Source organism: Syngnathoides biaculeatus, chromosome 4 (genome assembly GCF_019802595.1).
Source record: "Syngnathoides biaculeatus isolate LvHL_M chromosome 4, ASM1980259v1, whole genome shotgun sequence".
Taxonomy (NCBI): Eukaryota; Metazoa; Chordata; class Actinopteri; order Syngnathiformes; family Syngnathidae; genus Syngnathoides; species Syngnathoides biaculeatus.
The window spans coordinates 18,640,391-18,666,853 of NC_084643.1; the positions used below are offsets into that span (position 1 = coordinate 18,640,391).

The following is a 26,463-nucleotide window of genomic DNA, read 5'->3' on the forward strand; positions in this document are numbered from 1 at the left end:
AACTAGCATCGATCTAAAGAGTGTTTTTTTCCCCCCGTCATTTAGTGTGTTCTTCCATGCGTTACTGCCATTGATCAGGGGACTGCATCTTGATAACGTAAAGGTTGTTCCATTGTACCTTGTCAGAGGTTTGAAATTCCTGCCTTACCATTGGTAGACTGACACTGACAAGAATAATTAATAAGAATACAAGCTGGTCAGACACTGATTGATATGAGAGAAAACTAACTATTCAGTCGTGCCATGCAGTGTTTGTGGTTCTTCAACTGTATCTCATGAGTTGCTGACCATCTACAACTAGTATTGTTGCAATTCCAAAATGTTGAATAGTAAGTGAACAGTATAGCAGCAGCAAAGATGTTGAAAGGCAATTAAGTTACCAGGTTATATCATGTGATTTTTCACAACAAAATTCACTTTTGCAGGACCCTCCTAAGTTTGTCCTCCATCGTGAAGGTGTGTGTGTGTGTGTGTGTGTGTGTGTGTGTGTGTGTGTGGGGGGGGGGGGTGGGTGTGGTGTAATTTATTTTTTTTAACCTATATTTATAATTTGTATGTATATGTTCACAAAGAGGGCAGCAGTTAAAAAAGAAATGGTGGCACGATGGATCAGCTGGAGAACGTTGGCCTCACAATTCTGAAGTCCCTGGTTTAAGCCCGGTCCCGCCTATGTGGAGTTTGCATGTTCTCCCTGCACCTGTGTGGGTTTTCTCTGGGCCCTCTGCTTTCTCCCGCATCCCAAAAACATGCAACATTAATTGGACACCCTAAATTGCCCCGAGGAGTGATTGTGAGTGTGGCTGTTTGTCTCTATGTGCCCTGCGATTGGCTGGCAACCAGTTCAGTGTGTACCCTACCTCGTCCCCATTCGCAGGGCACATGGAGACCAATCGATGGTGAGGTAGTTTTGGTCGATCGCGGAACAGCGTGCCAAAAAAAAAAAGACATCAGCCAACGTTCCCTCTAAAATACACACGTGCGTAATTGCACACCACTGATGTCTCTTTGCACAGATATTGTGTTCCGCGCAAAAAGAAATAAAATACAATGCAAATTGAAAGTATAACATACAGCTATTCAGTTTGTGGCATTTTGCAATGTGATTCAATGAGTGAGGGATGACTCGTTGTTACATCCAATGGCTCAATTCACATATGCACTGTAGAAAATGAAAAAGAGAACCCACTGGTTTCTTTTAGACAGCACACGGAAGGACTTGCTGCTCCATGCAGTCTTTTTTTTTTTTTTTTCTTCCCTAGTTTACCTAACACCGGCCCCCTCTTAAAGGGGTACACTCATAATAACAAATGCTACAGTAGTTACACAGCCCATCAGTGTGGTTAATAATGACAGCGTCCTGATTGGCCGCCCACCACCGGTGTTTTAGTTAGCAACATAGTCTGGGCAACATGGAGCAAAGACGAGCTAGACATGGTGAAACAAATGGCGACACGGTGGATCAACTGGAAAGCGTTGGCTTGACAGATCTGATGACCCTGGTTCAATCCCACCCCTCCCTGTGTGGAGTTTGCATGTTCTCCCCTTCCCTGCGTGGGTTTTCTCCGGGCACTCCGTTTCCTCCTACATCCCAAAAACATGCAACATTAATTGGACACTCTAATTTGCCCCTAGGTGTGATTGTGAGTATGGCTGTTTGTCACTGTGCCCTGCGATTGGCTACATCCAGCTCTGGGCGTACCCCACCTCCTACCCATTGACAGCTGTGATAGGCTCCAGCACTTCCTGCGGATCTTGTGAGGATAAGCAGGTAAGCAGATGGATGGATGGATAAAAAATAATTGCTGTTGTTTTAAGATGCAATGACTTTTGGAAAATGTGAATAATCGGAGAAAAAAAATGGTGAAACTGGGTGACATTTTCTCTTTTTCGAGTGAGAAAGCCAAAGTTGAAAATGCAGGTTGAGATGGTGTGTAATGTTACTCCCGTTGGTAGTTCGCAAGAGGATGGCTGCTCTAAAAGTAGATCTTGGGTTAAAAAAGTCTGGGCACCCCTGATTTAGAGTGTCCAATTAATGTTGCATGTTTTTGGGATGTGAAGAAACTGGAGTGTCCGAAGAAAACCCACACGGCACATGCAAACTCCACACAGCCGGGGCTTGGATTCAACCCTAGACCTCAGAACTGTGAGGCCAATGCTTTATAGCTGCGCTACCATGCTGCCTCATATTTTATAATATTTACTTTATTTTCTGTATTTTATATAATTTAATAATAATAATAATAAAATCCCTGTATGATGTTATTCTTGAAAAGGCACAGTTATTCACAGCTTTTGATGAAAGCTTTTCTTGCTGTGGAAAATAACCGGATAGTAATGAAATGCCAATATAAAGTCATCACTGAAAAGGCACAGTTATTCACAATTCATAAAAGGTTTTCTTGGAATGAAAAATAATTGTATGGAGAAAGTCACAATCCATGATGGATGATAAGCTCAAGTCCTTTGTCTCTTACACGTGTGTGCACCTGTGCTTTATTGCTTGATCATCATTTATTATCTAGAGTAAATAATGTATTTCTCTGCTGCCACTCAATACACTCCCTATACAAAGTCCACCGTCATGGCCAGCTCAAATAATTACATTGAGGCTTTTCTATTACAATTTCACTAGGCCATTGAGAACAATGTTTGTGTTAATAGGTGCTGTTGAAGAGGATGGCTGCACAGGTGGAGGTACACAGTGGGGAGGCTGGAAGGACAATGACAGGAGGACGACTTCACTTGAGTCCCTTGACCAACTCAAGCAACACAAGTCCATCAACCACTCAGTCGGATATCATCACTCCTGAGCCTAAAAAGCCTGTTCCTGGCCCCAAGCCACGGTTGACTCCAAAACCGTTTCCTGTGGAGAATAAAAACACTATTAAGCCTATACTTGCCCCAAAGCCGCAAACCAAACCCAGACCGGAATCCACTAACACCACTGTATATAAACCAGAGATTCCCAACAATTCAAAACCACAGCAACCAGTTTCCATTGTTAAGCCAAGGCCTGTGTCAGTCAGCTCCAGTCGTCCTGGCTCCACTTCCTTTAGAACATCTACTGAGGTGAATCCTGAGCAAACAGCTAAGCCTGTCCATCCATTTAAACCACCCCCTCCTTTTGACTCCGTAGATGCCAACATATCAACGCCTCCTTTGCCAGCAGAGAGACAGAAACCTAAGATCCAGATGAGACCCATGCAGGAAGGGGCATCCATTGCCAGAGCCAAGTCATTAGGGTTTCTTAATCAGAGTGAAAAAGAGGATGAACAAAGTAAATCTGTGACAGTTGTCCCACCTCAACCCAAACCCCGAGGTTCCAAGCCCAGACCTGTATCTGCTATTTTTCTTAACAATCCAGAGATACCAGTTCCCGCTCCACGCGTGTTTGGGGGAAACTCTCTTTCATCTGATCTTACATCCAAGTTTGAATCTATTGGTCTGTCATTGCACCGTAGAGCGACCAAACCCAACATTAAGGAATGCACTGCAAAAGATAAATCACTTCCACAAAAGACCCAGAAGGAGAAAATCAGTACCGTGAGACGAAGTACTGATGGTGAAGTTAAACAGTTGGTCTCAAACGAGCAGACTAACAACATTGCAGAAAAAATTATCGTTAAAGAGATGGGGGATCAGCGAGGGGCCAGCATCAAGTCACGAATTAATCTCCTGCTTGATTCCTCCTCTGCTCCTGAGATGGTGTCTTCTAGCCAGATATCAGATATTCTCTCTACAGAGCAGACACTCACTGAAAGTGAACCACAAGTGACAGTTAAACAGCTCATGAAGTATCTTTCAGAGGCTACAGCTCCAACACAGAGTCCCGTGATGAAACCTGCAATGAAGCACTGCCACCTGCTTGCTGAGTTCACTAAAAGGTAAGCTGACTCAAGTCTGCCGTCAATGCATTAGTTTACTGTCGATACAAATTTTATGTCCCTGAGTTCTATTTTCATGCATGTTGTTTGTTGTCTGATTTCTATTTGGCAGCTTTTCATCCGAGAAATTGTCTGACTTTGGCAATGTTTCACTCAGTGAGGCTACAGAATATCATAAGATCAGGCAAGATCCTCAAAGGAGGGTAAGAGATGGACAGATTTTTGTTCATAAAGTTTGTCTTGCTCTTTGTCAATAATTATATGTTAAATTAGATAATAAAAACAGAAAAAAATATCAGGATATCAGGAGATATGGGCAACCAGATGGGTTGTCTCCAAATGATTTCTACAAATATATCCACGATTTACACATCTTTTTCAAATCCACATTTATATTCCTGATTTATCTTTGTTTTTTCAGATACACAAATATTTCAGAAGATTACATGTTTTTTTTTAATCTTGTGCGTGCATTTATCATGATTTATCATTTGTAAAAATTTAATTCTGCATGTGAACTGTCAAAGGTGGGTTTGTGAATCACTGGGCACGCGCATTTATTTTTTTAGTCAAACGTTACAGTCTTCAAGTTATTCACACTCATGCGCGTGCACACACACACACACACACACACACAAAAGTTGAGAATATTCACATGTGGGAAGGCCTGTCCTTCCATCTGCTAGGCAGCAGGTTTTGCTCTCTCTGTTGATCACTTTACTGTAAGTCATTTGTATGGAATTGCATCTATGGTCCAACCCTGCTGGAATACCCAGGAAAGCACAGCAGACAGGCCAGCCCCCAGTTGGAAAGATGAAGTTAAGGTAGCTGCCCCAAATGTTGTTTGTACTAGGGATTACAGTAACGTGGCGCCAATGAGGTGCTTGAGCCAACTTCAAAATAAAAACCTGACAAAAAAAGTAATGATCAATTGTTTGGATTTAAAATAATGAAACAACATACAAACTCTGTTATATGGCCACGAGTCCACCAGTGAGAGAGAGAAGACTGTGCTGAAATTGCAGCCAGGAAGATTAACAAATAAGCATTCGAAGTGTACATAAAGTAAAGAATAATAAAAAAATGTTCATTTGCCTTTGGCGTTGAGCAACGATGTGAAGAGAAGGGTGCGTGACAAGGCATCGTCGGGGACGGTGGAGGCATGCACACAACTTAATTCCACTAAAAGTAATAAATTCCACAAACGTTAACATTAATTTTCAATGTTTTGTGAAGTACCAATCCAAGAATGTTTGCCTAAGACGGCTTTTCATCATCTTGCGGAAATCTGCAATTCAAGCGTCATTGAAATGAGTGATAGCCTGAGTAGGTAACAGATTTTATGGATGGTTCTTGTGAATAAATTCGGAAATGTAATTGAATTTCGTGAACACTAATTTTATTCTGGCTGACGGAATAGTGGCTGCCTCCTTCTCTACACCGCAAACTGCTCCTGCATTGCTGTGTGTGGTATTGCCTCCTTTAGCGCATCTGTCGAAAGAGCCTCATGGTGCTCCTGAACGTCGAAAGATCCTCATGGTGCTCCTGAACCAACTCGTCTGTCGTCAGCCTTTCCCAGCAAAAGAATTTCCTCAACTTCAGGATCTACCTCCACTTCAAACCTCTCAAAATCTCATGGAGCAGCAGCAGTATGAAGCCAAATGCACACGTCTTTTTCATATTTCTTAGCCATTTCTTGTTTTGTTTTGACGGACAAAACTCTGCGTCTTCTCACTGGCACTTGCCATCAATTTCTTAGGGCCCATGGTGAAAAAAGATGAATATATCTGCGGACTTGTACAGTACGAATGTATGACAATGGATTCAGTGACAAAGATTCAGGAAGTTCATCACGGGTAAAGACCTCTGGGGGAAAAAAATAAATAAATAAAATTGATGTCGCTCCTAGCCAATGGAGGGATGTGATGCCAGGAAGATGCCATGTGATAGTCAATGGGGGAGCTGCTATATCGCGCCACACAAACCAAGATACAGTACAGGATGTTTACGTTCGGTGGAATCCAGTGCCATTTTTTTCCTTTTGTATCCTGAATTTCTTTTGTAACTGCAGAGAAAAATTTTCTGAGGAGGCTTTTCGCCACTTGAAACTTTCATTAGTAGAAACTTTCCTAAGTAGAGGTACCACTATATTATGATCTGCTGTATCAAAAACTTCACTGAGATCCAACAAGACCAAAATTGACACCTTTTCTGAGTCAGTATTCAACATTATATCATTTAGCAGTTTGGGAATAGCAGATTCTGTAGTGATGAGTTTGAAAACCTGATAGAAACTTTTCAAGAAATTGCTGTCAATTAAAAATAACTTTCTCAACAATCTTGGTTATGAAAGCTAAGTTTAATATGGGTCTATAGCTTGCTATCAGAATCGTCCAGCGCCCTATTTGTAATTATTAATTAATTTATTTATTTATTTTTAAGAAGAGGCTGAACATCAGCTACTTTAAAGCCCCACTGACGTCCGTATATACATTGTAAAATAGATATTCTAATGAAAAATACATATAACATTATTCACTTCATTGTCTATACAAAAAAATAAATATGAGTGGAGAGCGTGTCATTCATGCGCAAAGTTGTGGAATTCTCATTCGACATCCAAGTGGTAGCCATATTGCCTGCAACGTCATCAGCAGACCTCACACTGGGACATTCTCGCCATTGAAAACACATAGTGGCACCTGCTATGGGACATGGAAGATCTTTTCGAAGAAGAGAACATGTCACAATCGAGTGAAGTTACCGGGGGTACAGAACATCAAACTCTGAAGATATTGATTCGTATACTCTCCACAACGACGGACTTTCAAAGGATCTGAAAGACTTCCCTGAAGTAGAATATCCGAACATTAGAAATGCAAAGGCTTACCGCTTACAAAATGATCAGAACAGACTTTCAAATAACCATTTGCCTTGTGTACTCGAGCTTCGTTCAGATCTGCACGTCGTATATTTGCAAGCCACTTTTGTTGCCGTTTTTTTGATAACCCCATTGTATCCTCTCCTTTATGCAATCCAATCTTTGGAACACAGAAAATCGCTTCCCAGTGTGTCTGTTTCTGCGATTTCCACATCCGTAGACGCAACAAAAATCTGGCATGATGACAATGGACTGCTGAATGGTTGTCTGCAACAATGGCGGTCAAGTACCTGGATGAACAAGCGTGACATCACGTGCAATCCAGCCATACAACGAGCCAGCATTTTGGCTAACACAAAGAAAAGAAAGAGCTACCTTCCCACATGTAATACTGGTATAAACACACGAGGCCGCCTGAGTGTGCTCCTGCTGATAACATCACTTCCTGCTTCTTCTCCAAAACAAATCCCACAAGAGGATTTTCATGGCGGGAGTTACAAAAAGCCATATACATCAAAATCATGATGTGTGGTGAAAAAACGGATGGGTCCATTCTGGCTGCTTTTTTTTTTTTTAAATTAAAAACCTACTAAAAATCATGCTTTTCGTGTCAGTGGGGCTTTAAGAGCTTTAGGAAACTAACCAGACTGAAGTGAGCAATTGATTATTTGCTGCAAGTCAGCTAGCACTGACTTCACAAGAGTTTTGAAAAAGTCAGATGGTATTGAGTCAAGACAGCTTGTTGATGGTTTGAACTGCTGAACCATTTTCTCTACAGTTTTTTGGTCAACTTTATCAAATTCTGACATAGTAATAGAGTTTTCCCTGTGTGGCTTCAGATGATTAATCATTTCATCCTTTTGCTCATTTGTGCTGATAATTGACCTGGTGGATTGCATTTTTTTCACTAAAATGGGCAAACTCATTGCATTTATCAGATGATTATCTGATTCGGGGGGTTGGCCGGGTGGGGTTGTAAGCTCGTCAACCACAGAAAACAGTGTGAGTATTGTTAAAGTTTTTTTTGATGATTTCCGAAAAGTGTTGCTGTCTAGCCCTGAGTAACTCTTGGTTAAAATGACTAAGACCGTGTCTGTAGAGTTCATTGTCAATTTGGAGTTTAGTTTCTCTCCACTTATGTTCTGCTTTCCTACACTTTGATTCAGAGCTCTTGACCATCAATGTGGTCCTCTGTGAGTTCTATGTTGCCTCAAGATGGTCTTAGTTTGAACAGGAGCAACAGCCTTCATGGTATTTGTGATTTTTGAGGTGAAATTGTCCACCATTATGTGTGAAGGCTATAGTTTGTAATATCGAATAAAGTATTATCATATAGTCTGTGTGTGTGTGTGTGTGTGTGTGTGTGTGTGTGGTGTGTGTGTGTGTGTTGTGTGTGTGTGTGTGTTACTATACACCTCTGATCCTTTTTTTTTTTTTTTTCTAAAGCTTTACCCAGTCAACTCCTGTTCCCAGATCGGTGTGGATTTCCAAGATCACCTCAACAAGACTAACTCAATGACAGAAAGTACAGCGGCAGAACAAGTGTCAAGTACTACCAGCAATCACAGTGGTCCTCGTTTTGAAATGCAGACAGTACAAGGGTCATTATTTAATAATACTGTGGGAAAAGCCAGTGTGACCAATGGTGCTGACTTACTCAGTAACCCACCTTTACAAGTAGGAAGCAAAGAGGATGAAGGAACTTTGGTGACAGCCATGTATAAAGACTCTGTTTCTCCAAAACTCCTGCGAGTGAACCACACCGTGGACACATTCCAAGGAATGGGAGAGAACTTAAGCTCCAGACACTCAGAAGGGAACAGGAAAATGATGGAAACAAGTACTTTAATTGAAGGAGAACCAGCTTCAGCAATGCCAGCAGAGCAACAACCTCGATACTTGCGAATAGGATCCTTGCAGAAATGGCCTACAACAGATGTGGCTCAAGAACCCGGTATCAAGAATGCCATGCTAAAGCATTTGCAAAGGTCAAAAGAAATTGATTTGAATAAAGACAAAGACAGACAGAAAGAAGCAGATCATGAGGAAACACCTGGAGCTCCTAAACGAATGAAAACGCTGCCGATGGATGAAAAGCCAAAACCCAAGGCAATCTATTTTGCCTTAACCGGGCAAATACAGGCGTCGGTGTCTTTAGACACTGGATCTGACATCATAGATTCACCAGTGCCTTCTGATGATTTTGCAATGGGTTCTGGACAGATAGACACTCAAGGTAAGATAGCTGAAATTAAGAGGAATATGTCAATAAATCAAACATCTGGAGACAAAAAACAAGCTAAATATGATGACATCATGGAAATGAGCCACGTTTCACCCAGGCTTGATGACTTAACGCCAGATAAAAAGACAGAACTAGTAAAAATAGTGCAAACAAAGGATGAAAGGCAAAATGGCAAAATAAATATTGATAGGGACAAAGAGCGACAAATGGAAATTGAGAAACAAGCCCTTTTACAGTATTCACAGATGAAGGAAAGGGAGATGCAAAGAGAATTTGAAAGACGTAAATCATTTGAAATGGAGAAACAAAAACAGAGAGCACTTCAAAGCCACAATCTGCAAGAATTGGAGTTTGGACTGCTCAAAGACATGGAAAAACAAAGGCAGTTGTATTTCAAGCAAGAAAATGCAAATCGGCTAGAACAAGAGATGCAGAGGGGGCAGGATGTAGAGAGGCATAGAGAGTTAGAAAAGCAGAGACAGAAAGAAATGCACAGGCAGATGGAACAAGAAAAGGAGAAACAACAAAAACTGCAAAGGCAGAGAGAGCAGGAACTGGAGAGGCAACAAGAACTAATGCGGCTAAAAGAGCAGGAAATTGAAAGACAGCTACAGCAGATGAGGATAAGGGAGCAGGAAAAAGGGCAACTACAAGAACTTCAAAGCCAGAAAGAACTGATGAGGCTGAGGGAGCAGGAAACTGAGACTCAGCGAGAACAGGTGAGGCTGAAGGAGCAGGAAAATGAAAGACAGCAAGAATTAAGGAGGTTGAGGGACCAGGAGAAGGAGGAACGGAAACAATTTGAGAGGCACCAAGAACTAACAAGGCTGTGGAACAAGGAAGAGGATCAAGAGCAAGAACAGATGAGAGTGAAGGAGCATGAAATGGACAAGGCGCGAGAACTTGTGCGGCAGACAGAACATGAAAAGGAGAGACGACGGGAACATGAGAGGTATGGAGAACAGCAGAAGCAAAAAGACCAAGAAATTGAGAGACAACGAGAAGTTGAAAGACAGAAAACACAGATGAAGCTGAGGCAGCAAGAAAAAGAGAGGAAGCAAGAACAGGTGAGGTTAAGGGAAGAAGAACTGGAGAGACGAGGAGAATTTGAGAGACGGAAAGAAAACGGTAGACTGAGGGAGCAAGAAATGGAGAAATGGCGAGAACATAAGAGGCAGCAAGAATTACTGAAGCAAACAGAGCAAGAAATAGAGAGAGAGCAAGAACTGCAAGAACAGTTGATTTTGTCGGGGCAAGAAATGGAGAGTCAGCGAGCATTTTCAAGGCAACAAGAACAACTTAGGCAAAAAGAACAAGAAATGGAGAGAATGCAAGAACTTGAGCAACAAGAAGAACAGGCTCGGCTGAAGGAGCAGTTAAACGAGCAACAGTTGGGAGTTCATATGCAGCAAGAACTCAAAAAAGAACAGCAGCGTGAATGGGATAGACAAAGACAGAGAGAAGAGAAGCAGACAGAGTTAGATATGGAGATGCTTTTGGAAATGCAAAAGAATAAGCAAATAGAGGAATTGGAGAGAGGTAAAGAAAGAAAGGAAGGAAAACTCTCCCTCCAAAACTTGAAGCGGAAAGAAAATCAGAAGTATCATTTTTATGAGGTTGAAAAGCACTGGTTCAGAGAGAATGCTGAGAAAACAAGACAAATGGCATTAGAGCAGGAAATCCTCAGACTGAAACGGATTGATGAAGAATGGGAAAAACAGAGACAAATGGAGAGGGACCGTGTGGAACAACTTGAAAGGGAAAGGTTTAAAGAGCTGGACAGACTTAGAGACTTGCAAAGGGAAAAACAACTCCATGCTGAGAAACAGAAACAAAGGCTATTACAACAGGCCCTGCAGAATGAAAGGTCTACATGGGAGGCAGAGAGAGAGAAGATGGAAAAGGCTGAGGCGGAGAAAATGAGACAGGTTGCCAGACTTCAAGAAGCAGAGAGGCACAGACTAAAGGAGAAACACAGCAAAGAGGAACATGAGAGAATGAGGCCGGACCAGTCCACTCTGAGGCCCAAAGTGGTAGATGTCGACTCTTTGCTCAGAGCTGCCACCTCTCAACACATTGACCCTTCATTAAGATGGAAGGAGCCCTATTCCAGAGCTGAAGAGCCTTACAAACCTTCCATTCTTGATGTGGACTCTTTTAAATCACAATCTCAGCCATACTCAAATCAATATCTACTGTCTATTGCCAGTATTCAAGAAGGAGACCCTAACTTTTGTACTCTATTACGCACCCCACCTGAAAGCGATATTACATGGAAGATACCCCCACGGACTTCAGTTGACTTCACAAGTCCAGTGTGGACGCTATCCACCCGTGACCCACAGGAGCGACAGCCAAGTGAAGTGGCTTACAAGAAATCCCTTCATGAGCCCAGAAAACACACAACCAAAGTCAGCCCAGACCAACTACTTTGTGGCCACGACACACAATCCCATGCCTCACATCGGTGGCGCTGTAGGCAAGGGAAGCCACCTGACGTAGACCCATATGTTCAAAAAGAGACAACAGCTGCGATCTCCAGCAATGCTCCTGTCGATCAGGTCTGGTTACCCAGAGAACTAAAATTCCAGGACAACCAGGAGGAAATCTGGAACCGCAGGAGATCCCAGGGATTCCAGGTAAATTGGAATTCAATTTAATGGAGAAAATGCTGTTTTTGTCTTTTGTTGCTTTTAATTTACATTTGCATAGATGTGCATCCATCCATCCATCCATCTTTTACCACTTATCTGAGGTCAGGTTGCAGGGACAGAAGCCTTAGCAGGGACTCCCAGACTTCCCTTTCTTCCAGGTTGCAGGGACAGAAGCCTTAGCAGGGACTCCCAGACATCCCTTTCGTCCAGGAAGCATCGTATTAGATCCCCCAGTCACGTTACCTGGCTCCTCTCAATGCTGAGGAGCAGTGGCTCTATTGTAAGCCCCTCCCTGATGACCAAGCTTCTCACCCTATTTCTAAGGAAGAAACTGCAGAGGAAACTCATTTCGCCCGCTTGTATCCGGGATCTTGTTCTTTTGGTCAAGACCTACTCCTCGTTACCATAGGTGAGGGTAGGAACATAGCTTGAGCAATTAATAGAGAGCTTCGCCTTTCTGCTTAACTCGTTTTTTTTTTTACCACAAAGGACCGATACAATGGCTGCACAACTGCAGACGCTGCACTGATCAGCCCGTTGATCCTGTGTCCCATTCTTCCCTCACTCGTGAACAAGACCCCGAGATACTTGAACACCTCCACTTAGGGGAGGATCTTATCCCCGACTTGGAGATGGCACGCCACCCTTTTCGGACAGAGGACTATGGTCCCCAGTGTGAGATGAGCACAGGATTCCAGTAAGAGAACACTGCTTTGGTTTTGGTCGGGGTTGCTGTTCCTCCCGATCACACCCATCCAGGTCTCACTGTCATTTCCCACATGACCATTGAAGTCTCCCAGCAGAACAATGGAGGTTACCCTCTCATCCACCAGGGGTAAAACCCCAATGTACAGGTGCTGAGCCAGGCGGAACTAAGAATACCCACAGTTGCTCGGCGCCTCTCACCATGGTCAACTGCAAAGCTGTAGCTGGTGATCAGATCGCCAAGGTCCCTGCCTGTGGTCACCAGCCACCTCACGATTGAAACTGTCTCCTATAGCCCCTCCCACCAGTGGTGAGCCCATGGGAAGGGGGACCCATATTACCCTTTCGAGCGGTGGTTTCTAGAGCAGTATTTATTTGTTCCCTCACGTAAGACCTTTTTGCAGTGAGTGACTCAACCAAGGGCTTGGAGCCTCAGACACCTTAACTCCTAACCTAACTCCGAGGATCCTTGGGCCACACAAATCCTTCTACCACGATAAGGTGATGGCTCAAGCAGGGTACATTTGCATGAATATATCATTGAATATGTTTAAAATTGACTATGCTGTACACACAGCCGAAATTGTTGGTACTCTTCCATTAAGGAAAGAAACCCATAATGGTCACTGAAATAACCTGAATATGATAAAAGTGATAATATTGTGGAGTAAATAGAAATTTACTGAATAATGCTGTACGTATTGAAAACAACATAATTTTATCTGTTGTCCAACAGAATTATACATAAAAAAAAAAACATAACCTAATATTGTTTGCACAACCTCTTGATGTAATTCCTTCAGTAAAACAATTCATGGAGATTAGGTATACTGAAATATGATTGTTATTCTTGATTGGGTAAATATAAATTTTGTAAAAATATTTTTCAAACCACAATATCCATCCATCCTTTTTCTGAACCGCCGAGCCTCACAAGGGTCGCAGGAGTGTTGGAGCCTATCCCAGCTATCATCGGCCAAGAGGCGTGGTACACCCTGAACAGGTTGCCAGCCAATTGCAAGACACATAGAGACATACAACAGCTCCACTAAAAATCACACCTAGGGGGAATATCGAGTCTCCAATTAATTGATGGTTTTGGGATGTGAGAGGAAACCGGAGTTTGAGGGTCAAAGATAAAGAAAAGGAAGAAACCAGATTTGTTGGCAGAAGAAGAAGAGGAATGCACAGAGTCTACAACTGAGTTCAGGGACTTTGAATGTTGAGACTATGACAGGAAACGGTCAGGAGTTGGTTGACATGATGATTAGGAGAAAGGTTTATATATTGTGTATCCAAGAGAGCAGCTGGAAAAGTAGTAAGGCTCGACGTTTAGGAGCAGCGTTTAAATTATTCTACCACAGAGTAGATGAGAAGAGAAATGGAGTTTGGATTATTTTAAGGGAAGAGTTGACTAAGAATGTCTTGGAGGTGAAAAGAGTATCAGATCGAGTGATGAGGCTGAAATTTGAAATTAAGGGTGTTATTTATAATGTGATTAGTGGCTATGCCCCACAGGTAGGATGTGACCTAGAGTTGAAAGACAAATTCTGGAAGGAACCAGATGAAGTAGTTCTGAGCATCCCAGACAGCGAGAGAGTTGTGATTGATGCAGATTGTAATGGACATATTTGTAAAGGAAACAGGGGCGATGAAGAAGTGATGGGTAAGTACGGCATCCAGGAAAGGAACTTTGAGGGACAGATGGTGGTGGACTTTGCAAAAAAGATGGAGATGGCTGGAGTGAACAGTTATTTCCAGAAGAGGGAGGAACATAAAGTGACCTACAAGAGCGGAGGTAGAAGCACACAGGTGGATTATATTTTGTGCAGACGATGTAATCTGAAGGAGATTACTGACTGTAAAGTAGTGGTAGGGGAGAGTGTAGCTCCACAGCATAGGATGGTGGTGTGTAGGATGACTCTGATGGTGGCTAGGAAGATTAAGAAGACAATGGTAGAGCAGAGAACCATGTGGTGTAAGTTGAGAAAGGAAGAATGTTGTGCGGCCTTTCGGAAAGAGGTGAGACAGGCTCTTGATGGACAGCAGAAGCTCCCGGAAGACTGGACTACGACAGCCAAGGTGATCAGAGAGACAGGCAGGAGAGTACTTGGTGTGTCATCTGAAAGGAAAGGGGAGAAGGAGACTTGGTGGTGGAACCCCAAAATACAGGGAGTCATACAAAGAAAGAGATTAGCTAAGAAGAAGTGGGACACTGAGAGGACTGAGGAGAGGCGAAAGGAGTACATCGAGATGCGACGTAGGGCTAAGGTAGAGGTGGCAAAGGCTAAACAAGAGGCATATGAAGACATGTACACCAGGTTGGACACGAAAGAAGGACAAAAGGATCTCTACAGGTTGGCCAGACAGAGGGATAGAGATGGGAAGGATGTGCAGCAGGTAAGATAGAGACGGAAATGTGTTGACTGTGTTGATGAATGAAAAAAATGAGAGAGAAGGAAGAGTTGAAGAGGCAAGTGTGAATGACCAGGAAGTGGCAATGATTAGTAAAGGGGAAGTCAGACAGGCACTACAAAGGATGAAAAATGGAAAGCCAGTTGGTCCTGATGACATACCGGTAGAGGTATGGAAGCAATTTGGAGAGATGGCTGTGGAGTTTTTGACCAACTTATTCAACAGATTACTAGCGGGCGAAAAGATGCCTGAAAAATGGAGGAAAAGTGTTCTAGTTCCCATTTTTAAGAACAAAGGCGATGTTCCGAGCTGTGGGAATTACAGAGGAATAAAGTTGATGAGCCACACAATGAAGTTATGGGAAAAAGTAGTGGAGGCTAGACTCAGGACAGAAGTAAGTATCTGCGAGCAACAGTATGGTTTCATCCCAAGAAAGAGTACCACAGATACATTATTTGCCTTGAGGATGCTAGTGGAAAAGTACAGAGAAGGTCAGAAGGAGCTACATTGTGTCTTTGTGGATCTAGAGAAAGCCTATGACAGAGTACCAAGAGAGGAACTGTGGTACTGTATGCGTAAGTCTGGTGTGGCAGAGAAGTATGTTAAAATAGTACAGGACATGTATGATGGCAGCAGAACAATGGTGAGGTGTGCCTTAGGTGTGACAGAATAATTTAAGGTGGAGGTGGGACTGCACCAGGGATCAGCTCTGAGCCCCTTCCTGTTTGCAGTGGTAATGGATAGGCTGACAGATGAGGTTCGACTGGAATCCCCTTGGACCATGATGTTTGCAGATGATATTGTGATATGCAGTGAAAGCAGGGAGCATGCAGAGGAACAATTAGAAAGATGGAGGCACGTACTGTAAAGGAGAGGAATTAAGATTACCTGAAGTAAAACAATATATGTGCGTGAATGAGAAAATTGGAGGGGGAAGAGTGAGGCTACAGGGAGAAGAGATAGCGAGAGTGGATGACTTCAAATACTTGGGGTCAACAATACAGAGCAATGGAGAGTGTGGTCAGGAATTGAAGAAACGGGTCCAAGCAGGTTGGAACAGCTGGCGAAAGGTGTCTGGTGTGTTATGTGACAGAAGAGTCTCTGCTACGATGAAGGGGAAAGTTGATAAATCAGTGGTGAGCCTGGCCATGATGTACGGATTAAAGACTGTGGCACTGAAGAGAAAACAGGAAGCAGAACTGGAGGTGGCAGAAATGAAGATGTTGAGGTTCCCGCTAGGAGTGAGTAGGTTGAATAAGATTAGAATTGAGCTCATTAGAGAGACAGCCAAAGTTTGATGTTTTGGAGACCAAGTTCAAGAGAGCAGACTTGGATGGTTTGGACATCAAGAGACAAGAGAGTGAGTATTTTGATAGAAGGGTGCTGAGGATGTAACTGCCAGGCAAAAGAGCGAGAGGAAGACCAAAGAGAAGGTTGATGGATGTTGTGAGGGAAGACACGAGGGCAGTTGGTGTTAGAGAGGAAGATGAAGAAAATAGGCTTAAAAAGAAAAAGATGGCACGTTGTTGACTCGTTTTGAACCATAACGGGGCAAGAAGAAGAAGAGGAGGAAACCTGAGTGCCCAGAGCAAACCCATGGATACACGGGGAAAGCATGCAAACTTCACACTTACAGTTCTTGGATTTGAGTCTCGGTCCTCAACTGTGAGGCCAATGATCTAACCAGCTGCGCCCCCGGACTGCCCAGTACACAATAATACAGCAATAATATACATGTCCTGTTAATTGGCTTGTTTTATCTCCTAAAGGGTGTTTGACTTGTGTTCGGAAAAAATAGAAAGTAGCTGTGTGGGTATACTGGCCGTTCTAGTTTCTTCCACATTGTGACTTTGTTGTCACGTGTGCTCGAGTCTACAGTAACGCAGTACGTAAAAATTTTGAGTTCAACCAGGTAATGTATATTCAAAAAAATCTCTGAGGAGAATATTCTGTTTGGTCTCTGTCTGTTGCAAGGAACTGAACAGGATGCGGTCCCGAAGTATGTCACGTAGATCAGCCCCATCTGGTGTTCCTGTTGAGAAAAGTATTTTTAGAATAAGGAGTCGCAGCGCTCACAGAGAACAAGACCTCAAAGGCTGGGTAAGTTTGGCTTCAGCAGGTGAAAGACATTTTTATTTCATTTTTTAGGAAAGTAAATGCATAATGAAAACATTTATCACAAACCTATGAAAAGTGTTTCGGGCTGCTGCTTTCCAAGCTCTATACAGACACTAAAGTAATGTGTAGGAAGATCTTGTTCAATCAAAATGGATATTTGGGCATGGGGTACATGGATAGCATATTGGTAACTGAATGTGCTTGGAATAATTACGGCCAATGATTAAGGCATGAAATCAAAGGCTGACCTCCACATGTTACATGATGTTCTGTAAGTGGTGGTAAATGCTTTCTCCTGCCTGCAATTCAAGATTGGATTAAGAAAATTTCTGGCATGTCGTCAGAAGCCTGTTTGTATGGCTCAGGGAAAGCTGTGACATGAGTACCTGCATTAAGTGTGCCCTGGTTAAATGTCTAAATACGATTGCGAATGTTGTGATATTATTGGACTACATTACATTCAGAATATAGTAAAATAATGTTCTATTTTTGGCATCTAAAAATGTTGAACTCAGTCCAAGGTAACTACTGCCTTCTTGTGGTTATGTGTAGTCCCTGTGATGTTAAATTCTAAATACTGTAATTCATATTAAAATGCTATCATTTTCTTATTCACCTGCCACAGTTTGATCATAACCTTAGTTTAGATTTTAAAAAAATGTTTAGTATTTACAACATTGATTGCCTTGACTCCCAGAGATAAAATGCAGCCCCATCTGTTACATAATTATGGTGTATATTGCCTACCTACTCTCCTGTACACTTCCAGTCACTGTGATTTGACGGGCGCGATCGCGCGCCACAGCACTCTCAAATCAAAACAGTCAAGCAGGAAAAATCATGCACGTAAAATTTGTTACGAGTAGAAATACAGAGACATTCTCAGTGCACATGAAAACCAATCCATCGCAGTGAACCACAGCCTGACTTTTTTTTTTTTTTTTTTTTTTTTTAACATGGAAGCACACTGTCTCCTGCTTGTTTACCTGACTCCGTGTACTTATAGGGGTACACTCATAATTATAAACACAGTCCACCCACACAGTCCGGGCAACATAGAGCAAAGAGTTAGACATGCTGCTTGTGTTTACTCTTGAGAATAATGGTAAAAATAATAAATAAATAAATAAAGTGCCGTTGCTTCAATGTCGGGGTATGTGAATAATGGGAGAAAAATTGGTGAAACTGGATGAGAGTTTTACTTTTTTGAGTAAAAAAGGTCTGGTTTGAAGCCAAAGTAGAAAGTACAGGATGAGATGGTGTATAATGTTAAAATTCCACCTTGGCACACCCTGATCGAGGATGAAAGCACAGACAATACAGTGCATAAATAGATAATTCTGTATTTTAAATATAGGGAACATAAAATTAACCTTAAAACTGTTTGGGAGGATCATTCAGGTTTCAATATGCATTGCTAAAGATATTCTACAAGCAATAATTCAGTTTTACACCAAGAAAAAGAGACGGGATGTGAGACGTATCTTCAAACAACAAAAGATTAATAAAGCAAGATGCCCAGACCTTGTTTCCACATCCTGCCTCAAAGTCTGCACAGAACAACTTGCTCCAATCTAAGAAAAGATCTTCAACAGATCTCAGGAAACTGTGAAGTACCATGCTGCTTGAAAGGCTCCATTATCATCCCGGTCCCGGGAAATCTGCAATCTCGGGTCTGAAAGACTACAGGTCTGTCGCGCCTTGACGTCTGTGTTCATAAAGTTACTTGAACGCCTTGTGCAGGACCACCTCAAGAGTGTCACAGGTCCGTGGCTGGACCCATTGCAGTTTGCCTACAAAGTTAACAGGTCAGCAGATAATGGAGTGAACATGGTACTGCACTTCATTCTAGAACAGGGGTTCTCAATGCGTAGATCTATCGCGAGGCAGTTTTGGTGATCGTGGAACAGCGTGCCAAAAAAAAAAAAAAAGACTTCAGCCATGTATTTTAAATATAAGAGGCATTAAACTCAAAACTGTTTGAGAGCATTACTCAGCACCCCGCCCCCCTCAGTAGCTCGCGAGAGGCTGGCTGCTTGAAAAGTAGATCTTAGGGTAGAAATGTCTGGGCACCCCTGTTCTATAACATGTCGACAGCGTGGAGACTTACGCGAGGATCCTATTCGTGGGCTTCATCATCATCTTCCTCTCCTCCAAGCTTCTCCAGCTTAGCTTTTTGACTGCCATCTGACAGTGGATTTGCAACTTCCTAATGGGCAGGACGCAGCAGGAGAAGCAGGGCTCCTAAGGAAGTATGGCCTCCAGCGAGAGCTATACAGTTCTACACAGCAGTAATTGAATCAGTGCAGTGTACCTCCGTCAGAATCTGGTTTGGTGCTGCCATAGAAAAAGACAAACTACAACTGCAACAGACAATCAAAACGGGTGAAAGTATTGTCTGTACACCCTTACCCACTTTTGAGGACTTGCACGCTACCTGAACTAAGACAAGAGAACACAAAATCCTCTCAGACCCTCCACATCCTGGTCACCAGCTCTTCCAATTTCTTCCTTCGGGTAGGACCAACTGAAAAATGCTAACTAAAACTAACAGGCATTCCAACAGCTTCTTCCTCCTCGCAATTAACTTCTTAAACAGCGAACTTAAAATTCATCTGCAGCACTTGCGCAAACAACATTGTCACAGATTATCGTATGACTAGTCACTTTAAACTGCATACATTCCTAGAAGTCCTGATCCCCTTTGCACATCGGTTACTGAATGTTATATCCACTTAAATATTGGTCTGTTAGGCACTCTATCTGCTCTTAATGCTAGATGAGGGGTAGCCAACCACCGGGTCTCGAGCCTCATGCAGCTCTTTGCCTCCTTTCGTGCGGCTCTCATGAAAGCACAAAAGCATATTGAAGTTCTGTTTATGTGCACGTGTTTTGCTTGTTCATTATGGTAGTTCTGAGCGAGCGTTACTTGCATTTATTATGGTATTTGTGTGTGTGCTTTGCTTGAGTTTATTACGGTTGTTACAGGTATTGTGTCGATGCGCTCTTGTGCGTCGCCGTGTAATATGTAAGAACTGTTCAGCGGGAGAGTTAGAAGGGGAAAAAAAGCGGGATGGGCACCGGGGAAGAGTAGCTTAACTGTTAACACCACCCATCTTGGCTAATATGGATCTTTTTCAAATTGTCGCGAGTCAGATGCTTCTTTTGAAGGCTTGGCCAAGGATGTGTCTTAATGTCGTGGATAATCTGCACTATACGGAAACGTTTTATCCATCCATCCATTTTCTTAGCCACTTATCCTCACAAGGGTCGCGGGAGTGCTGGAGCCTATCTCCAACTGTAAACGGCCAGGAAGCAGGGTACACCCTGAACTGGTTGCCAGTCAATCACAAGGCACCCAGAGACAAACAGCTGCACTCACAATCACACGTAGGGGCAATTTAGAGTGTCCAATAAACATTGCATGTTTTTGTGATGTGGAAGGAAACCGGTGTGCCCGGAGGAAATCCACGTAGCCATAGGGAGAACATGCAAACTCCACACAGGAAAGGCTGGGGTTGAACCCGGGTCCTCAGAACTGTGAGAGGCCAACGCTCTCCAGCTACCCCACCGTGACGCCCCAAACATTTTATGCAGAAATATTTTTGGAAAACAATACAAGTACAAACCTAGCAAAATAGAAATACAGATAATTACTAATATTTTGAGCATATGGGTAGCAGCATATTGGTGGTGCACATTATACTTCAGGACACATTTTACACGAGAGATTACGGTATTCGAACAGTTTAAGGGCAATGTTCCTCAACATATAATTTCAAGGAGTTTAGCGATATCATCATCTACGATCCAGAATATCATCAAAAGGTTCAGAGAGTCTGGAGACTGTATGTAAGCATCAAGGCTAAAAAATTTGTGGGGCATTATGAAGCTTAAAATATCACAACGGAGACCGGGGCCTTTGAAAGGCTTAAACTGTACATCAGGCAAGAATCAGAAAGAATTCCACCTGCAAAGCTTCAACAATTAGTTTATTGAATGTTGTTAAAAAAAACAGGTGATGTGACACTGTTAAAGATGACTCTATCCCAGCTTCTTGGGAATGTGCTGCAGCCATAAAATTCTAGGTTAATTGTTTTGCTAAAAACAGTAGTTTTTTCAGTTTGAACATTAAATATCTTTGTAGTGTGTTCAATTAAATATAAGTTGAACATGGTTTGCAAATCATTATATTCTGTTTTTAACACAATGTCCCATCTTCATTTGAATTGGGTTTGTGTTTTACAATTGAAAAATCTCACAGCACACAAACAAAAATGTCCCATAAAGTAGATTCATTAATTAGTGCATGTATCTCTTGCCATCTAATAGAAGACCATTAATTTGTTCTGCATTAATTGTCATTGTATTATTGTGTCATTATGCTCCATTGGCATAAATACAGGGTTAGGCGTTAGGGTTATGCAGGATATGGCTAGGGTTAGAGACTGCCTGCCACTCCAGAACCTTTATATGATTATTCTGGATGTGTGCTTTAGATTATTGTCATGTTGGAAGACCCAGCCATGCCTGATCTTCAATCCTCTCACTGAGGGAAGGAGTTTGTTCTCAAAATCCCGTAATACATGGTGTCGGTCACGTTCTCCTTAATACAGTGCAGTTGTCCTGTCCCATGTGCAGAAAAACACCCCCAAACCATGATGCTTCCACCCTCATGCTTCACAGGAGGGATGGTGTTTTTGGGATCGTATTCCTCATTCTTTCTTTCTCCCCAAACATGGCAAGTATAATTACGGGAGGAGGTGCGGGGGGTTTAGAATGACCAATGATGAAATAGAATGACCAAGTCACAAAGATCTACGCACTACAAAAATGCAAAACACATTTATTTTAAAGTATATTAAGGATTCTCCATGTGTAAATGTATGTTTGTGTGCCTTGCATAACCTTGTGAGCAAATATTACACAACATAATTAACTTTAAACATTTTTTGTAAATATCTGATTTCATGTTGATGATCACTAAACGCATGAAAATGCACACCTGGGCTGTGTCGCTCACATCAGTGGATTCGTCCAACTGCAGTGAGAAACACTCACAATCTCCGATGTCCTCCCACACATCAACCCTGGCTTCACAGTGCCTTTACAGCTGCAGAAACTTTATTGAAGATAATACTGTATTTCCACCTTATTTTTAAAAGATTGTCTTGGAAGGACTTCTTGTTATTAACAATAATGTGATGTACCCGGAAGCGATGTTTCAGTGGCGGCTTTCTCTGTTGAACTATATTGTGTGAAAAGTGACTGCAGTGCGGCCAGTTGGGATTTTAGTTCACTCACTTTTCTTATTCTCAGCTTGGTTTTCGGCGGACTGTCGGTGTCGTATTTTCCATAAACAGTTCAAAAATGCCGCTCCACATTTCACCACGCTGGCTGATGAGGCAAACGCACTTCGAAAATGACATAATTAAAAAGTGTTCCGCCTCCCATTCCGTATGAAAGTGATACGTTTTTGTCTTCTTTACTACAGCATCCATAGTCATGTTTAATATTTCTTAAGCGAGATCTTAAAATAGGGGGAACTCACTGACAGCGTGATTTCCTGTGCTGTCATTGTTTGCACATGCACGGTGAGCTAATGTAAAATAAATAAATAAAACTACGGCTGTCTTTTTTTTTTTTTTTTTCTTTCTCGACACGCCGTCGCAATTGACCGAAACTGCCTCACGCTTGATCGACGCATTGAGCACCCATGCTCTAGATGTTTTGGGCAGATATTAGTGGAGACCAGGGCTTTTTGTTACGTTGCAAATATCTTCTCCACAGGAGATCGCAACTGAAAAGTAGAATTGTAGTTTTCTTCCTTAACATGGTCAGGGGTCATGTCCTGTTTGAGAAGAGAATCATACATTGTGACCCGAGATGAGTGTCATTTTTGCACAACTGTTAAGTTAATTTTATATGCAGCATAATAATGTATCATTTCATATATTTTAAAATAAGGTTCTTCCAAAAAATAGTAGTGATACACGTGGACTTATTCGACGAGCGTTTAAGGCATCTAGCCATAGCGTTGTTGTTGTCATTGTGATGTTTCAAGCTACCTTTTAAGCTATAGCTAGCATTGGCAAATATGGTAGTTTGGGACAAAATGTCTCAATCATTTTGGGATTAGTTGTAAAATGCATTTTCAGAATGAAACAAAGGTTTATATTTTGCAATTCAGTTTAATTTTGATTTTTCAGTTTGAGAAAGGTGAAACAAGCATTTGAGACTGAGAGCCATGGCCTGTGTGCCAGCAATTCCTTCGGACTTTAATTCTGTGTATTTTGCATAATATTTTGTTGTTTTTTCAATAGTTATGTTCAATTACCTTTTTAAGTTTAATGATGAACATTTTGTCTGATTTCAATGATCCCTTTCAATTAAAAAAAGAACGTCAACAATTTTGTCCTTGTTTGTTGTAAAATCAATTTGTGACATTTTACCCCATATATAGTGAGACAACTTAGCTGTTGGTAGGGCAACCTGTCACATGTTCTTACACAGATTTCTTATGCGTAACACTGCACTGACAAAATATGAAAATGACATGCATATAAAATATATACCCAAGACTTTAGTCTTACATCTGGTATACATTTTGTTTATATGTGATGTATGTGTAGACATTTATGAAAGCAGAAACTGACACATCTATCCCTGGTCTCCCCTACTCCTCTGTTAAATAGATAAATGGGCAATCAAAATATTTTTTTCCCCCAAAAAAATACCTTTTACTGGAGGGAGGGTCCTCAGAGTCACACAAATGAGGTGATGGTTGTGTGATGACATCATAGTCTTAGTCCTAGGGAAGCTTGTGAGTGAGGCTGAGTAGAGTAGAGATGGGCACAGAGCTGAGAGCGTTGTTGTACAACTTGTACTTGTGGTCATGTTGCTTGAGTCCACACTATCCCTTGGTAAGTAATAGAGCAATTATTGATTTTACTAAGAGGCCATTCTCCGCATGTCCAGAAATATAACTGAAGTGTGCAATATGTCTTTAGGGTACTTCTCATGTCCTTTGTATGTGGTCTCTGGTTGGGTTTCTGCTTGGCTGCTGCTGTGCACTGAATGATATCATCACAAGTGGGGCACTGATGAGTAGCTGTGAGTCATAACTGGTCAGATGGTTGGTATAGACAATGCAGAGTAGTTTGTTCTTGTTTCCTGTACATACATTTGGTTATTTCAAATTTAAATCAAGAATAGAGAAATATTTGTGATAAGTTGTTTTCTTCTGTTTGTTGTATAATGGAATACACTATTAGTGCCAACACTGATACCTTTCTTCTCCACATTTTACATTTAGAAAAAGGATATAGAAGATTTCCGTCCCATTATCATTTATAGAAGACAACTATACATATTGTACCTTTTATAATTAAAGCAAATAGCATTATTACAGTATCTTCAACATATTTTACAAAGTAAATTTAACAATTAAATACCTACGTACGCCCTACAAATGTATACATTAAGAGGGTTTAAGGTTGTTCAGAAGTGAGACAAATTACTCAGCTGCTTCGTAAAAGCTGCTTCCGAGTATGTTACAAGATTACCAGTAGAGGGCATAGTTATACAGTGACGCAGCATTTTAGTGCCTCTGAGTTTAATCTGAACTGTGTGAAGTGTTCTTGGAGTATGGTTATTTTGGAGTTTCTTGCAGATAAATTAAGATTAAAGGTTAAAAACTGTTGTGATACTCTGTCAACACTGTTGACTGTTTTTTTTCTGTATTGTTTATCCTGCTTTTTCACTGATCAATCTGGTTATTTTTGATATCATCATGCCAAGGTTTTGAAATCTGTGTTTTGTTGTGTTAGAATCTCTTTAACGCTGTTTGCTTCGGCGACCTTTCTTTTGTGGCTGTGAAAATATAAACAAGCCTTAGCAAAAGCAGAAGAACATATGTTACCCTCCCCTTTCCCTCTTGTTTGGAATCAGGGACCTCCCATTCTTGCTCTTGCTCTCTCTGACGCCACACTCCCTCTTTCCACCCAGTTTCTCCTTGAGAGTGAGCCCTCATGGCCTGAATACAGAAAGGAGCTCTGCTGACGCATTTTCTCCTACCTGTCTATACCTGCAGATTAAAACAAGGAGAGAACAGTTTCCCCCCCACACACACACTCTGGATTTGACTTTCCTACCATGTCTCTTGGTCCTGCCAGTGGTTGCTCTCTGAGTTACTTTGGGAATACAAAAAAGCACAGCAGGTTTCCTTTTGAAACCATTGTACCTTTTCTCGTTTTTGCCAGGATAGCAACCCAGCTGCCATGGGAGGTTTAACGCTGATGGATTTTTCAACCTTTTTAACCATTGTTTGATTCAGGAAGAAAGCCTGGGAGAAGTCTCTGTGGCTCCAATAGACGCTGGAATCTGGACAGATGACATCTACCTGCTGATTTGGCGAGAGTTTTGAAAATTCTATTACTCAATGTTTCTCACTGAGTCCCTTTACCATGAGGAAACTTTTGTTCGTAGAAGTCCATGAGTAGTTGTTACTTTCTTCACTTGGAAGCAAAGAAACATGGCAAACCATGTTAGTAAACAGCACAGTATTCTAGTGGCGCACTAGGTTTAAGTAAACACTAGCTAAAGAGCAGTATTTTACGTTTACATGTCTAGGGATTACTCTTATAGAAATATCATATCAAGCATATCTAGTGTGTATCAAAATAGACAGAAATATAACAATTCACTGGGTGAGTGACTGAAGGCTTGACAGTGATGAGTTGAAACAAAGCCTGTGTGGCTCCTCTGGGACTGCACTGCGGAGAAAACATTAGCAAGTGAAACCAAGAGAAGCTTGCTCCTGTTACAGTCAGACTAGCTGATATTGTACGTATTTCAAAAACTATACGCATCAGTACTACATGAGACCACATGGGTAGTTTTGCTTTGTCACTTTCTGCACTGCTGCAGTATTGAACTGTAGCCCACACAAGTGAAAAGGACAAAGTTCCTGCGCACCTGCACTCTTAATGATTCCTTGTTACTTGGATAACAGCTTAGCTCACAGACCATCGTGACACAGCTGGTTTTGTGTGCCTTGCTTAGACTGTGATGGAGTATCTAGGGGACAAGCTGTCAGTGGCGCATTCCCAAGTGTCAGGATGGGTAGGAAATGTCCGTCGCTCCTTTCATGGGGCACTCAGCTTTTTTTCCAGTTCGGTGGAGAGAGAACAAGGAGAGGTCAGGACCGGCCACTTCAACAGAACAAGCTCCTTGCGCTCGCTAGCTTCCCGCAGCAGGGAGTCAATTCGCAGATTCTCCCTGCGCAGCCAGCAACGTCTGTCGTCACGCAGGCGCACCACACCCAACACCCCCACTGCTGTAAGATCACATCCTGAAGTCTGATTATATTGCAGAAATTTGCATGTAGTAGTAGAGTTTACCCAATGAACAGCTCCTACTGCTTTAAAGCATTTTTTCCTTATTCTTACTGTTTACTGTTTTTCTTATGCTGATTCAAAAAAACAATCCCAAGATGTCTCTCCAAAATATAACCTTCGTTTTATGTAGTTCATCTTAAAAAGTATTCAGCTCTTTTCATAA

General features: G+C 41.9%; 1 protein-coding gene across 6 annotated transcripts in view; it reads left to right on the top strand.

Moving 5' to 3' along the window:
* Window positions 1–26,463, top strand: part of si:ch73-138n13.1 (calponin homology domain-containing protein DDB_G0272472) — a 53,996-nt gene that overhangs the window by 3,247 nt on the left and 24,286 nt on the right. For 4 of the 6 annotated variants that reach the window (XM_061816255.1, XM_061816253.1, XM_061816251.1 and 1 more), the window contains 4 exons: window positions 2,662–3,884; window positions 3,997–4,087; window positions 8,212–11,649; window positions 16,759–16,884. In XM_061816255.1, the coding sequence (XP_061672239.1) occupies window positions 2,677–3,884; window positions 3,997–4,087; window positions 8,212–11,649; window positions 16,759–16,884 (4,863 nt within the window). In that variant the 5' untranslated portion in view covers window positions 2,662–2,676. Of the gene's footprint in view, window positions 1–1,632; window positions 1,769–2,661; window positions 3,885–3,996; window positions 4,088–8,211; window positions 11,650–12,773; window positions 12,875–16,758; window positions 16,885–26,463 lie in introns of those variants that run through there. The other 2 variants (XM_061816252.1, XM_061816257.1) reach the window with 2 other exon arrangements.